General features: G+C 30.3%; 1 protein-coding gene across 1 annotated transcript; it reads right to left on the bottom strand.

Moving 5' to 3' along the window:
* Window positions 1-999: 999 nt before the first annotated feature.
* On the bottom strand, window positions 1,000-15,262 carry LOC134688309 (T-complex protein 11-like protein 1). Its single transcript, XM_063548888.1, has 10 exons — window positions 15,089-15,262; window positions 9,245-9,434; window positions 7,956-8,088; window positions 6,903-7,023; window positions 6,354-6,574; window positions 5,592-5,728; window positions 4,954-5,132; window positions 4,247-4,428; window positions 3,442-3,608; window positions 1,000-2,541 (listed from the first exon to the last, which is right to left on the bottom strand). The coding sequence occupies exons 2-10, from the start codon at window positions 9,420-9,422 to the stop codon at window positions 2,318-2,320; spliced, it is 1,542 nt and encodes a 513-aa protein (XP_063404958.1). The 5' UTR covers window positions 9,423-9,434; window positions 15,089-15,262; the 3' UTR covers window positions 1,000-2,317.
* Between the last annotated feature and the right edge of the window lie 631 nt (window positions 15,263-15,893).

Below are 15,893 nucleotides of genomic sequence, written 5' to 3'. Positions count from 1 at the left end.
CTGTCATTTACCTTATTTTCAAGGGTCAGTGGTTAAGGTTAAGTTTGTTTGGTCATAATATTCATCACAGCACAGTAATACAAACAAAATTAATTACATATAACCAGACTCCTACCAACACATACATACAAACAAGTATGGCCTTTGCTCATTGTTGAAAGCCAGACTCCTACCAAACCAACACATACATACAAGCAAGTATGGGCTTTGATCATTGTTGAAAGCCAGACTCCTACCAACCCATACATACAAACAAGTATGGGCTTTGCTCATAGTTGAAAACCATACAGTAGCCTTTAGTTAAATTCTGGTTGAATCTGTATGTTTATACAAAGATAATTACCAACTGCAATAGATATGTTCAGCTTAATGTTTTAAAGTATGTTCAGCAAGACCATTATGAATAAGAAGATATATATATTGAAATGGTTATTTTGTATATAACAGTATTATATAACGGAAGGTCATAAAAATCAATACCAGTTATTAGAGCCATAAGGTTTTGGCTAAAAGAAGGGGCTTTTTTACCAACAATGCATGTAAAAAAGGATATTAAACAAGTGTACATACACAGTTTATTTTATAAGGAATGTATAGTTGCAATCTATTTAAGGAGTTAAATACATTTTGTACCAGAATTACTATTTCATAATTAATATTCATGGCACATGATAAACACACAACACAAAATAATCATTATTGAATTGTCTGTATTGAACTATTTAATCAATTACATATAAATTATTAAAATACTTCACAATTGAATATAAAAAATATACATATACCAAAAAATATGAAATACAAAATAAAAATTGAGATCAATCTAACTTTCTGGTACATTATTTTAAAATAACTTAGTAAAAATATGGAATGAAGACCTTTTTCTTAACTTACAGTGAAGCTCTATATAAAAATTTTAAGGATTTTAACATTATTCACTTGAATGGCAAGAACAAACCTTGATTAGTTATAAATTTTAATTTCACTGATAATGAAATATTTTTGTTTAACAAACAAATATGCACCATCAAATAAATAACCAATAATAAACATACTTGTGATGAAAAATATATCATCACACATTGTATGACGATACCCTTTACACTACCAGTGTCTAGTATACAAGTACATTGTGTATACCATCTATCTATTGGGTGTTCAATGTCCTACACAACAATTTAACGTCTAAAGCCAGACAGACAGTACAAGCATACAAATTAAAGTTAAACTATAAAACATTTCTCTTTTAATATCAACCATGGAAGCATGTAGATGAAGCTTGGTTTTGAATGAAAAGGCAGTTGACTACACCTATTTTACAATTCTGAATAATCACAACAGTAACAATATGTAAATATTTTCAATATTCAATCAGTATTTTGTTGTAAATAAGGCATAGAACAATATCTTCTTTGCATTCATTTTGAGGTTAGTTTGTTTTATATCATATAAACACAACCATATTGTGTGTGATATCTAAAACCTTACATCTAATACAAACAACATTGTTAGTCAAAATGAACGGCAGTGTTATTTTTTAATGCCCTAAAATAAAACTGGAAGATAAAAATTAATCAAATTGCAAGACAGTGAAAAATACTTTTAAAAAAATGGGGTATTTGTCCAATGGACACAGATCGATGCTGCCCCTGTTTGCATTTAACATTATAAAGAGACATAACTCAAAAACTGTAAAAGTGACACTTCTCAAACTTGTATTTCATCTGGGTTTAGCGGTAATAAGCATTGTGTATAAGTTTTGTTGAGGCAAAATAAAGTTACAGAAAGGAAACCAACTATGGCACATACAGACAGATGGTAGAACTTAATGCCCCCTCTACTATGGCGGGGCATAAAAATGTACAATTTCTAATTAAGTTTCCTGTAGCTTCTGATGCCATCAATGGTCAAGATTGATAAATATAGTTTTTCACAGCTGTAGATTATTTATTTCTGATCTGAAAAAACAGCATTTTTAACAACTGGTAATTTTGTTTGACAACATAATAACACTTAAACCTAAATATGGTGCTTACAAAAATACAGAAAAATGTATAAATGGTTTCGAACATGTGGTTAAATTGACAGGTTCATGTTGAAGACTAAAATATCACTGTAATACAATGCTTTTCAAGCACACATAAGCATCTAGTCATAAATAGTAATATTTAAAATTGACAAGATCATACATCATACATAACAAGTATTCTTCTGAGACAATACTATAACACAACAATATCTAATACTGCTAGTATTCCTATATATTCATACGCCTCAAATCTAAAATCATCACACAGTTCATTCACTGACCAGATGTTCATCCTCTGGGGGATAAGTCCTCCATTTGTATTTGCATTAGTTCATTGGCAATGTCAGTATAATAGCTACTAAATGTTGCCCTGTTATGTGAAATTAGTCTTAAGAATTGACCACAAATTTTGCCAAGTTCAATTTCCACCACAGAAAACCCTGGTGGCACTTTCAAAGGCCCAGAATGTCTTTGTGATATAATGTGTAAAATAAAGTCTCTTATTCTTTTGTCTGAAAAATAAATAGTAAACATTACATACTGGTTAATATGGTTGCTCAGTATATATAAGTAATTACATCAGATTAAAACCACTGTTACAGGCACATTGTCACAACTCCCATTTTTGAGAAAATAAACCATATGCTGTTGAATATTCTCTTGAATATTCTTTTACTTGCATTTAAATATAATGAATAACACTCTTGGTCAGTTCCATTTAAACTGAAAATCCCTCAAAAAATGCCCCCTTACACATGTTACATGGATTCACTAAATCTTCATTTGACACACCAATATACAGGAAAGTGAAAATCTTGTTTTAATCAACTTGCAATTTTTCACAAGAATGTTTATACAGATTGTTGGATACATTTTGTACAAAACCTCTGTGATTTCCATTGTAGTACAAAAGACAGTAAGACATGCTTTGGACACACTGATTGCAACAATTCAAATTTCAAAGGTCTTGAATTAAAAATTGCATGTTAATAATTGAATTGTTAATATATAACCTGTTCTGATGTTTCTTTGTTTCAATAATTTAGGGCCCCCTAAAAGTTTTTTATTATACACTTAGCACTTAGCATGTATTGTGTAACAATAAATAAGATTATTTCATGTATTAAAAAGAGAGTCCATTAAAATATGTTGCACTGTTCTAAGTAATGTAAAATATAGGATCCTTAAGTTTTCTTTCCTTCAGTCATGTTTTAGAGACTTTTGACTATGATGTATTGGTGTTACTCATTATTGAAGGTGGTACATTGACCTTTTCATTATTTCTGTATTGTTTTGTCTAATGTGGAGAGTAGTCTGGTTGGCAATCATACAACATCATCTTATTTTAATGGTGTTTTACAACCTTGACTATCTTTTGAAGGCTGTTGTGAGATTTTAACAAAGAAACTTACACATGACTTTATAAACTGGATGTTCTCTGGTAGATAAACTTGTTATCTGACCAGATAAAGCTGTTTGTTGGGTCTCTTCCCGAGGGTGGAATCCATGTTCAGACATATACTCATTGACATTTTTGTTCACTTGTTCAGCTACGTTACTCATCATACTCGGTAAATCTCTGAAATGTCATAAAATAATTACTATGTATAATTATTAATGAATACTAAAACTTATTGTTATCTAATGTAAATATGCAATCATCTAACTTTTAATACTACTGTGTGTATCTTACAAAACCCTTTCCATCTAAGAACAGGAAATTGTCTCCCTTTCCTGTTGTCAATATAACAACGAGAATAGTGTTTATTAATGACCTTCACTTGCAAAGTCAGTAGTCAATATAAAAATCATGTTTACAAGCAAAACTCTTTAAGGAGTAATGGAATATATGTCCCAATCAAGTTTTTTGTAGCTCTTGAAGCACTGATACTTGTTTGAAAGGACACTTTTCCTCCAGCCTTTATATATTTGAGATATAGACTATAGTTTACAAATTTCAGGGGCAACAACTTTTCAAGGATCTATCAGATACTTTCAACATATTTGTAACTAGTAGGTAGTAGGTGATTTTTTTATTATTTTTTCAATTACACTTTTGTCTAACTCAAAATATATTTTTAGACATAGTATACATGACATTTTTCTATATGTCTGAAATAAACATCAGGTAACGGCTTGGAACAGGACTTGTTATATGTCAAAGTAAATAGCATTATAAATTAAATTTTGAAATGAAAGACCAAATTGAAGACTTACTTTTGCTCAGTACCATCCAGTATAACCATTATTTCTGACTTGAGCTTCTCCTTAAGTTTTTGTAATCCTGCTATAGGAGCACCCACAGTACTGTATGTTACTAAGAGTATGGAAGCCAGTAGTGTCAGACTGTGTATTTTATCTCCTACATCTGTAAACCTTCCTTGGTCCATCACTAATGTCTATAAAATATATCATTTAGGATACAAAAAAAACTTAAATGAGCCCAAATTCACAGGGAAAAAAATCACTAAATTTCATATATTTAAATCATTTGGTTATCATAAGTTATCAAAGGTACTAGGCTTATAATTTAATGCGCCAGATGATCTTTTCATCTACATATGACTCATCAGTGATGCATATTTTTTTTCCCCTTTGATGTACATACCAATATGGTTTGTAATGTTGATGCTTTTAAGTGGATGTCTTAATATATAAAAAAAGAAGATGTGTAAGATTGCCAATGAGAAAACTCTCTACAAGAGACCAAATGAAACAAAAATTATCAACTATAGGTAACAGTTCAGCCTTCAACAATGAGCAAAGCCCATACCACATGGTGAGCTATAAAAGGCCCCAAAATGACAAATGTAAAACAATTCAAATAAGAAAACTAACAGCCTAATTTATGTACAAAAACATTATGTTCATATCTTAGTGTTATTTTGTCAATATGAGAATTTGTAATTGTTTATTAGTGTTACCTCAGGAAATAGTTGGTTTTCATCCCATGACAGAAGAGAAACATAACCTTCATTAACAATGGCCGCTGGAGTCAGCATGGCTGGTGATGTCGCACCTTCTTCTGCAGCTTGATCTTTTAATGCATCAAAACTTTTCTTCAACCAAATTTTTGTAAGTTCTAGACCATCAATCCCACTCTCTGTAAAAGGAAAATGTTTTATAGATCATGTCAAACTGAAAATACTTTATAAAACTTTATTCAAAATCAGTTTTATCAAAACCTATTCTAAATGTTGGTTGCTTTAACAAAACCTAACTACTTTCCAAAATTTTTAGCAAAGCCCAATTGGTAATCATTGCTTTCCATCACACATTGAATATTTTGTTTGAAACTGAATATTGAATTTCAATATAATTCAAAAATTGGACATGAAATCCACAAATTGGTCACTTCAATTTTTGAAATTGACAGGGAGAATTGATTTGACTTAGAGAAAAGAGCTTGTTCACCTGTATTTGGTTTTTACAATGTAAATATTGTACCCCATGCATTTAAATCATTTTCGTATTGTTCAAATCCATTTTCATTTCATGCTTATAGAATTTTTTACATGATTTTAAAAAAACAATGTTTATAAAAAAATATCCTTCCTCTTACCTCTCTGAGTTTTCAAAAACTCTTCAAATTTGGTCTTTTCATATTCCATGGACTGCTGTTGAAGATATGGTCGTATTTGTTGTATAGTAAAGTTAGCCATATCCATCTTCATTAAATCTAACATAGCAAATATTTCTCTACAATATGAAGTTCAAGCTATTATACACTTTCAAACATTTTTATTTAATTCAAACAATTGTACATGTAAGGTATGTGTTTTTACTATGGTATATGATGGGCTTTCAATTTTATCTTTGCTTAAAATTCATTGTTCTATGTGCTACTGTGTTTTGACATTCTCAGTCATATGTATTTTTCAATATTGATGTTAACTCAAGATGTCCAACAAATTCTAATTAAACATCAAAATTATATATGCCACAAAATTTATACTTATAGCAGTATTTAAAAGCTGAAAGGATCATGCATCTCATTGATGGAGAATAATGGCACTACTGTTACATATACATGTACCATAAAAATAGTGAAATATGAAGCATATTTATCTATAAAAAAAATAGAGGTCACAAAACAGGTAATCTCTTTTCTTTAACCAGACATTCAACATCATGTTAACTGGATTAACCATTCATTCAAACAGGCTTAATTTGTCATTTCAGGGTCTTTTAAAGCTGACTATGCAGTATGGGCTTTGCTCTTTGTTGAAGCCCATATAATTGTTTATTTCTGTGCCATTTGGTCTTGTGGAGATGTCTCATTCATACCACATCTTCTTTTTTTATATAAAATATTGTTACTTACTGAAACAAAGGTATAATATCTTTAATCTCTTTAAGTTTGGCAATATGATCATCTCTTGCTGGTGAACACAGCTTTGCCAGTATACCAACTATATAGTCTGAGTAATAATAAATATCAAATGCATTATTCTCTAATTTTTGTTGTATAAGTTCAATATCTAGGACTTCATTGATCTGTGTTTTCAATCTAACATGTTGTGGCAGTAGTAGAGCAAGTAAATTCTGTAAATAAATGTATGAATAAGTTTTAGTATTGGAATAATCATTTTCTGATTACCATTGGTTATTTTGTATTGAACCTGTAGTATAATTAGTTCAATTCATAAAGACTACTGTAACTTCAGAAATTAAGTATTTATTTTATATATGTGGATTCAATTATTTTCGTGGGTATCAATTTATGTGGATTTTTAAAAAACTTGCATATTCGTTGATATTTGATTTCGTGGTTATGCCAATCTTTGCATACAAAGCCTTTAGAAAACTTGTAATTCGTTGAACATTTGAATTAGTGTTTTTTTGGAAATCAAATATACATATATGTTCTTACTTCTTTAACTTCCTGTATTAACACAACAGCATGTCCTAACTCTGGGGGATCTTCGTTTAACTTTTCCTGGAATGCATCCCAGAATGCTTTGTGTACAACTTCCTTCACTTTTTTTTGAATACTAATTAAAGAAAATAATCAGAACATTTAAAAACTCAACTGTTGCAAGATTTTGTGAAATTTGCATATAATGTTAGAAAGGGACTTAACTCAAGAAATGATGAAGTGACACTACCCAAATATGTACTTACTCTGAGTTTTGTGGTAATAAGCAATTGTGTATAAGTTTCATAACATTTGCTTGAGGCAAACTTAAGCTAGAGAACAAAGACAAAAATTCTTCTTTTTTTTAATTTGTAAAGGGGCATAACACTGGAATAGTAATAGTGAGGCCACTAAAATTCAACTTTTCTCTGTGTTTAGTGGTTATAAGCATTGCATATAAATTTCATAACAATTGTTTGGGGTAAACTATAAGAAGAGAATTCTAGAATGGTTAATGTGACACAACCTAAATTCAATGTTAATCTGTGTTTTGTGGTTAAAAGCATTGCATATAAAGTTTATAACATTTTTGAGGCAAACTAAAATTAGAGAATGGAAACCTATTTTGAATGTAAGTTCTGTCAGATTGACAGGTATAAAACTTAAAGTTCCCTCCACTATGGCAGGGATATAAGAAACAGATAAATGCCATATTTTTATGGCTGGTTGTCTTATATTACCATAAACCAAATCAATATCTTAGGAAAAGCCAACTTAGATTCTGTTAAGACATTTTGAATTAAATATTAGCAACCAACAAAAAATATAAAAAAGAAGATGTGGTATGATTGCCAATGAGACAACTATCCACAAAAGACCAAAATGACACAAACATTAACAATTATAGGTCACTGTACGGCCTTCAACAATGGGCAAAGCCCATACCACATATAGTCAGCTATAAAAGGCCCCGATAAGACAATGTAAAACAATTCAAGCGAGAAAACTAACAGCCTTATTTATGTAAAAAAAAAGTATGTTAATACATGTATAATATAAATTCTGTACCTATTTTCTGAAGGTTCTAATTTCTCCAACTTGAAGTTAGCATCAACAGCTATTTCATGTGCCAATGACATGTTCTTTACTCCAGCTGCTGCAGCCATTATCTCATCTAAACTCATGAACTTTGGTGGGGATGCTGTAATCAGAAAAAAATATGGTAAATAGTTCTATTCATTATAGTATAATAAAAAAATAATTCATTGGGGCTTGAATATATTGTGATTTTACCACGGGTTGGCCCTTTATGACAAATATTTTACCCTGAGCAATAGCGAGGGGTAAAATATTGGCATAAAGGGACAACCTGTGGTAAAATTTAGATATATTCAAGCCCCCATGAATTATTTCGATTCTAATAGGACAAATACGGCAATTCTTTTACATCGAAGCGCTCTAGGTGGAGGCAAATATTTGCCATTCCCATAAATTAAAGCACTTTTAGATTGGCGGTAAAGAACGGAGGAAACAGAATTAGTGACATGCTCAAACTATTTACAATAACATATTTAGATAAATTTGGATGAATTTTAATGATAATTTACCTATAAATCTATGTATATAAAAAAAGGGCTTATACCACATTTTAGCATCGTTTGTTTACCTTCATTTGTTGTGATGATTTTCGGTATCAGAAGCCTGTATTTTCCCGTAAAATGCTTACATTATTACGTCATTATTCTATGACGTCATGTATTCATTCATAAACAATCATGTGACGTGGGAGTACAATCGGAACAGCCCAAACGATATATTCATATTTTACCACGGGTGTGTACTCAAAGCGTTTGAAGGACATCATGTTAGAATACATAATAAAAAGAAGGAGTCAATAGTATGGTAACATATTCTTAGCACAGCTACAAACTTTCAACAAAGATAATTCTCCGAACCATCAATATTCCAAAGAAGTCTTAAATAACTGTTTATAATAGTATATTCTTTAAATTTTGAGGCCATATTTCTCTATTCAAATTTTGCCTACACCCTCTATTCTTTAAATTTAACCACGTAATAATTCTTATTTTGTTTACATATTTTTGCCCTTTTTCTCTGTTCGTTAATTTGTAGCCCATTATCTCTATTCTGCAAACCTCATTTGAGTAAACTTGCATAAACTTGAAGCTGAACAAATTCTTAAAAGACAGGCCAGAATTCTAATGCATTCTTATTCTAACCAGTGCAGGTCATCAAAACAATTAAAAACAAAATTGGTGTGGGCTTTCCAGTCAATGATATGATATGAACAAGATAGTCCATAAGATTATCTTATTACATGCTGTATTTTATTTTACCTGGTACATTAACAAAAGCTGGTGGATATCTGTGAGGACTTGGGGTCTGTGTTCTTCTTTTCTTCTCAGCTTCTGGTTCACTGCTTGTACTTGCTGTAGACTTGTTAAGTTCATCTTGATCAGACGTAAATTCACCGTCTATAGAATTGTTTAATTTATCATCATCTTGCCCTTCCATTGCAAAAGTTCACTGCAAAAATTATTTGACTATTAATATCAGAATTTTTTTGATTTTTTTTTTAAATGAATGAGGAGTGTAGGGGTTATTTTTGGTGTGCAATGTGATAGCGGTTTTGACATATCTTAAATTTTCAATTTGATATTCAATCATGCAAGACAGGTGTCTCAGTCGTTGAAAGTGTTCTGTTTATATAATTTTACTTGCATCTTGATTTTCAAATGCCAATTATGCTGGCTTTGTATTTTTCAAATGAAATTCTAACACTTGGCATATAAATAATATGGATCAGCAAGAAACAATGGATTCAATAATTGAATTTCATTTCAATCTTGTTTTTTTAATAAAGAGTAAAGGCCTTTGATGTTTTTCCTTATCCATTTTGGAGCTTTGAAAATATATTTACAGGTCAACAAGGTAATGACGTCAGTAGTATAATAAAAATTGACATTGATAAACATTTGAGGATAAAAGTTTGGCTAAAAAGGCAGATTTAAATTCTTTAACTGAGAGACAGAAGAGAATTTAAAATCAGAAGATTTTGACTCCAACAGAAGAATCACATGTAGGTGTACTGTCCAGAGTTAAGAGTTAACCAAATGATTGTCCAAATCCCCCCTCCCCTTTTTCCCTTGAATTTGCACTATGCCTGAAGACAAAAACTGACCAAATACACAAATATTCTTTGGACAATACTTCGTATTATATTATTGTTAAAATGTGTTATTATTTATAATATATCTCCAAAAAAAACAGGTGGCGAATACTTTTGCCCAGGTTCTGTAGCAGTGTCAACATATATTTGTTCCACCTAACAGAAGTTCCACTGGAAAGTTTGTTATAAACAATGTCATAATACCTATTCCTGTTTGAACAAATATTATATTTGATTTCTATACTATTTATTCCGTTATGAAGGAATTTAACTTATATTCCGTGACATCCCCCCCCCTCTTTACAATGGCCAGTAACCATCCTCATGAATGATAAAATTGTAAATATGCAAATAATAGAAAATTCGATTTGAACAACACAATATAAACACCTCTAAACTTTAGCTCCTTCTGACTCTCAGGAGATCACCTTTATCAATAGACAATAGACAATATTTTATTGGCACAAACGCATTTACAATAAATGGTAATGACCGAATGGATAAACAATTTGCTATACATGGTAGTAAAATACAAACAATTATATATACATGTATATGTGAATAAACGATTAAAGGTATAATGAAAATCTATTACAATAGATTACTTCTTGCATTAAAACAATTTGTTATGAAAGAGGAAGATAATTTTAGTGCCTTATAGGATGTATTATTAAGTATGAGATTTATTATATTTTTATCACACAATGTGGTTACACTTTTTCCTGTAAGATTAAACATTTTTAATACAAAAAACTCTCTAATACTGGAGTAACCGCTACAGTGTAGCAACATGTGCTGTTCATTTTCAATTTCGCCACTTTTACAGATTTCACAAATTCTTTGATCTCTGGGCATTTTTAAATATCTTCCTCTTTCAATGGCAAGGTTATGAGCACTAACTCTTAATTTACATAATGATGATCGATCTGATCTATTTTTTAAAGCATCAACATAACCTGCCCGTTCATTATTTTGTAGACACTCTGGAAAAATATTAATTTAGGAGATGCTGAAATATTTGCATGTTGTTCCTGAAAACCCTGATCAGTTAGTCTTTGTTTTATGAAACCAAACAGGGGTTTAATAGTAAGGTTATCATTTGACAAATAAGATAAACCTAAGTTTTGAATAATAATATTTAACTTTTTAACCCATGGGTTGCTTTTTTTTGTAGCATTATATATTTGGTGAACTAAACTTCCTTCTGAAGTGATTAAATGATCCCAGAATTTAATGCTAGATAACATTATCCTATTTTTCAATGGCAGTCTTGCAAGTTTGGAACGACATGCATCATTCGAGGCCTTACAGTGTACTCCCAAGATTTCTTTAATAAATTTTATATGCAACTTTTCGTAGGCATCACTGTCTTTTAATGTCGAAATAATCCCCCAGATTTCACTACAATAAAGGAGAATAGGGGCTACTAAGGAATCAAAAAGTTTTTCCAAAAGTTTAAAAGGGTTATCTAATCCTATTGTTTTCTTTATTTTAAAATACGCTTTCCTAGCTTTTTCCATAAGCGAAGTGATGGCGACATTAAAACTGCCATTATATCTAATATTTATACCCAAGTAACAATATGTATTAACTGTCTCTAAGGATTTGCCATTATAATAAAATTCGTTCAGAAAAGACTTTCCGTTTGAATTAAAAACCATTACTTTTGATTTCTCTGTATTGACTTGCAATTTCCAAGAAGAACAATAATTACTTAATGTATTGAGACAATTTTGCAAACCCTCTTTGCTATCAGATAATAATACAATATCATCTGCATACAAAAGTCCATTTAATGAAACATCACCAACTACAACTGGATCTGCATTGATATTTTCCAAGTCTTTAAGTATGTCGTTTATAAAAAAATTAAAGAGAAGAGGACTCAATACATCTCCTTGTTTAACACCACAGTTTGATTCAAACGATGGGCTAAGACCATTAGAAAATTTATTTCTACTTGTTGTATTGGAGTACATTGAAAATATTATATTAAAAATATGTTTTGGTACATTACTTTGTAGTAGTTTATGAAATAATCCTATTCTCCAAATTGTATCAAACGCTTTTCTGAGATCAATGAAAGCAGCAAATATTTTTTTGTTTTTGGCTTTATAATTGCTGACAATAGATTTTAAGGAAAAAATGTGGTCTGCAGTTCGACTATCTTCTTTAAAGCCAATCTGGTTATTACTTATTAATTTGTTTACATTTATATGAGCAAGTAATCGAGAGAGGATTATTTTATTAAACAATTTTCCCAGGTTTGAAGTAATGGATATCCCTCTGTAATTACCAGGGTCACTTTTACTTCCCTTTTTATGTAGGAGTACTAAAAATGATTCATTCCAAACTTTTGGAAAACTTCCATTATTCAAAATTAAGTTAAATAGCTTTTGTAATGGTTTTGTTAACGACTGATATTCCAGTTTTCAACATTTCATTTGAAATAAGATCAGTAGCTGTGCTTTTCCCATTTTTAAGGGACTTGATTGCCTTTACAATCTCACTTGTTGTAATTTGTTCCTGAAAGTCATTAGCCCTGTTGTTTTTTTGAAAATCATCAAATAATGTTTCAAAATTTTTGAGAATTTTTTCTTGGAATGGGTTAAAACTCTCGTCCGTTTTGTTTAGTTTTTTAAAATAGCTGATAAATTCATCTTGTGCAAACTGTACAGAATCTTCATTATTACAAGATTTACTTAGTTTTTGTTAAAGATTCCAAAATGTTTTAGGATCTTTATTAACATTTGCACTTACAATGACTTATCTCAGAACATATTTTATTTTTGTATGATCTTTCTGCCTTTTTACAAGCTCTTCTCTACTTAGAGCGGCAGGAGTAAAAAGATTTTCTGTAAGTGTTATTATATGGAAATTTGTTAACCAGTTTTTCATAACTTTTAACTGTTTTGCGCAAATCATTACAAGAGTCTGAAAACCATGGCTTTCTTTTAGATTTTATTTTTTTTCTATTGGGCATTTTGTTTACTAATTTTGCTGATTTTTTTGCGCTTTCGTATAAAATTGATGTTAATGAATCACTGCTTTTAAAGGAATTATTTGTAAATAATGCTAATTTAGTTTTATTTTCTTTACTGGACATATCCTTCACATATGCCTCTATGGCTCAAGGTGACCAAATAAATTTTCCTGGAAGGGGATCCAGTTGTGTTTGGTTAACAAAATTTGTGGAACGGAAAAAAGTTAACAATGTACAACTGATTGGACAATGGTTTGATAGTGACGTTAAGTCATGTATTTCAAAATAACCAACTAAGCTAAGTAAATCAAAAGACACAAGTGTATAATCAACAAGACTGCATCCATTATATGTTATGCATGATTGTTTACCATGTAAATCACCAATCGTTCTACCATTCAATATTGTAAGGCTTGTTTCTTTACAAAGATCAAGCAAACATCTACCACTATTATTAATACGTTTGGGGTCAAGATTATTTCTTGGCATTATACTGTCTTCTACATAATAATTATCAACTACATATGGTTGTTTAGATTCATCAAATAACACATAGTCTGGTGAGGTATTTGTGTGGGCATTAAAATCACCTTGCACCATTATATCTCCTAGTTTACAATATTTTTCAATATCAGACAGTAAATGTGCATATACAGAGTTAATATCCGGTACATTACAACTGGAGTTTTCAGGCGATACATAAACAGCAGCCAAGTATATATCTCTTTTTAAATTAAAAAATGTATGATCAAGTGTAACCCAAGCTATATCAGAGTGATCATTATGGATTGATTTTACTCCATTATTTATAGATTTTTTTACAAATATGTTGATACCACCAGAATGACGTCTGGCTTTTTTGTGTTTTTTCCTACTACTTGAAGATATCAAATTAAATTCTGGTAAACTTAATTTTGGATCAGAATTACTCCAAGTTTCTACAAAACTGACTATATGAAACTTAGAAATTGTTTCCAAAAAGTAAGGATCTTGTGATTTATCTGTGGTCAATCCTTCAATATTCCACATAGCTGTCTTGAGTGAATAATGAGATGAAAAATGTTTTGACATGATTGATGAATTGACAATGTAATTTATTTAGGGATGTTGGGTGTGTGAAATAATTATATATATATTGAAAATTTCTATTTTTAGACTGGACAAAGTAATATAAAAAAATAAAAATAAAAAGATATATTAGGCAGAATGAAAGAGAAAGATCATTCCTGCTCAAATATATATAATTAAAGTGTCTTTTTTTTCTTTCTAAAAGATCAAATATTAAAATTAAAAAAAATAAAAATATTAAAAAAAAAAATACAAAAATAGTTATATTTAATGATAATACTTTATCAATATACTTGTTAAGGTTCATCATAAGGAATTGAAAAATATGGCCGTGTTTACGCCTCAAAAATTACTATGAGTACAGACAAACTGGTACAGCCAGGAAAGTTTTAAGGCATGGCAGGAACTAGATATATAAAAGTTATACGAAGTCTACGTTTCAGAAAATTAAAAACTTACCTGCAGTTTGATGTGCATTTTTTTCCAATCTGCAGAAGATAGCAAAATAAACAAACACCCGAGTTTCATTTGATACGGTCCACTCAGTTACACAGTTTAAACCTGTTAAATCACCTATTGTCTACAGGAGTCTATTGTCCATCTATTGTCCATTTAAATCAATACTACTCACAACATTGATTATATGAGGGGAGCTTCTCAATCGTTTTCACTACTTAGTTAATTTTTGCACCTTCTGCAGGAACGAAAAAAAATGGATAGCAAAATCTAGAAAAGTTTAAAATTTTCTGAAACATAAAATGCATTTAAAATTTATATATCTAGTTCCTGCCATCCCTCATAACTGTTCCAGGTGTATAGGTTAGTCTGTGCTCAGAGTAAAATTTGGGGTGTAAATACGGCCATTTTAGCCAAAAGGTTATGATGAACCTTAAACTTTATACAATGTCAATGTATAAACTGTTTATGTTGTCTTACTGTATCTTTGCTTATTTTTCTTACCGTGTGTCACTGTAAACTCAATGTTTTTTGCTGAAATTCAGGTATGACCTAATCAGTGCTATAAATTTCAATAGCTTTAAACGTTTTCACTTTAACCAGAAGGGTCTAGAAGATGTTGGAACAATGGATCCTGTTGAAACACACGAAAAAGTTTGTTTACGGAAATGACATCATTGAATAAATAAAACACAGTAGGCGACTTAGACAATCGACAAAAGTAATTACATTATAAGATTCGATAATCATTATTCGTTAATGATCGTTAATGCTGGCACTATTAGGTTCCCAGCTTAAATCAGATCCTGTTAAATTAGTTGTTAAAAATCGTTTTGATTGATGATAAGAGTTTATCTTTAAATTGACTCGGTTTCAAGAGCCGCGACTATCGTATGCTATCGTTTATACAATTAATTGGCTCCTTTGGTTTCTAAAGGTCATTGATCGTAATTAATCCTAATGAAAGATAATAATGTGATAATTTTTTATCAAATCTTTTTTTATTGACTTTATTAATATTAGTATAAAAGTCCCAGTTAAAACAATATTTTTTAAAATTTGGTGCGATTTGGATTGATTGATTGATTGATTGATTGATTGATTGATTGATTGATTGATTGATTGATTGATTTTGATTGATTGATTGATTGATTGATTGATTGATTGATTGATTGATTGATAAAAGACCAAATTAGTATTTGCGTGATGGGTCTTAGACCCTTTGCATTTCAAGGATATAGATTAAGATGTAGCGGATAAATTCCACAGGCACTTGTCTCAGAAAAAAATTCCTATATACTTTATTATA

Source organism: Mytilus trossulus, chromosome 10 (genome assembly GCF_036588685.1).
Source record: "Mytilus trossulus isolate FHL-02 chromosome 10, PNRI_Mtr1.1.1.hap1, whole genome shotgun sequence".
NCBI lineage: Eukaryota > Metazoa > Mollusca > Bivalvia > Mytilida > Mytilidae > Mytilus > Mytilus trossulus.
The sequence above is the reverse complement of the archived record's forward strand: the minus strand, read 5'-3'. Positions and strand labels throughout refer to the sequence as shown.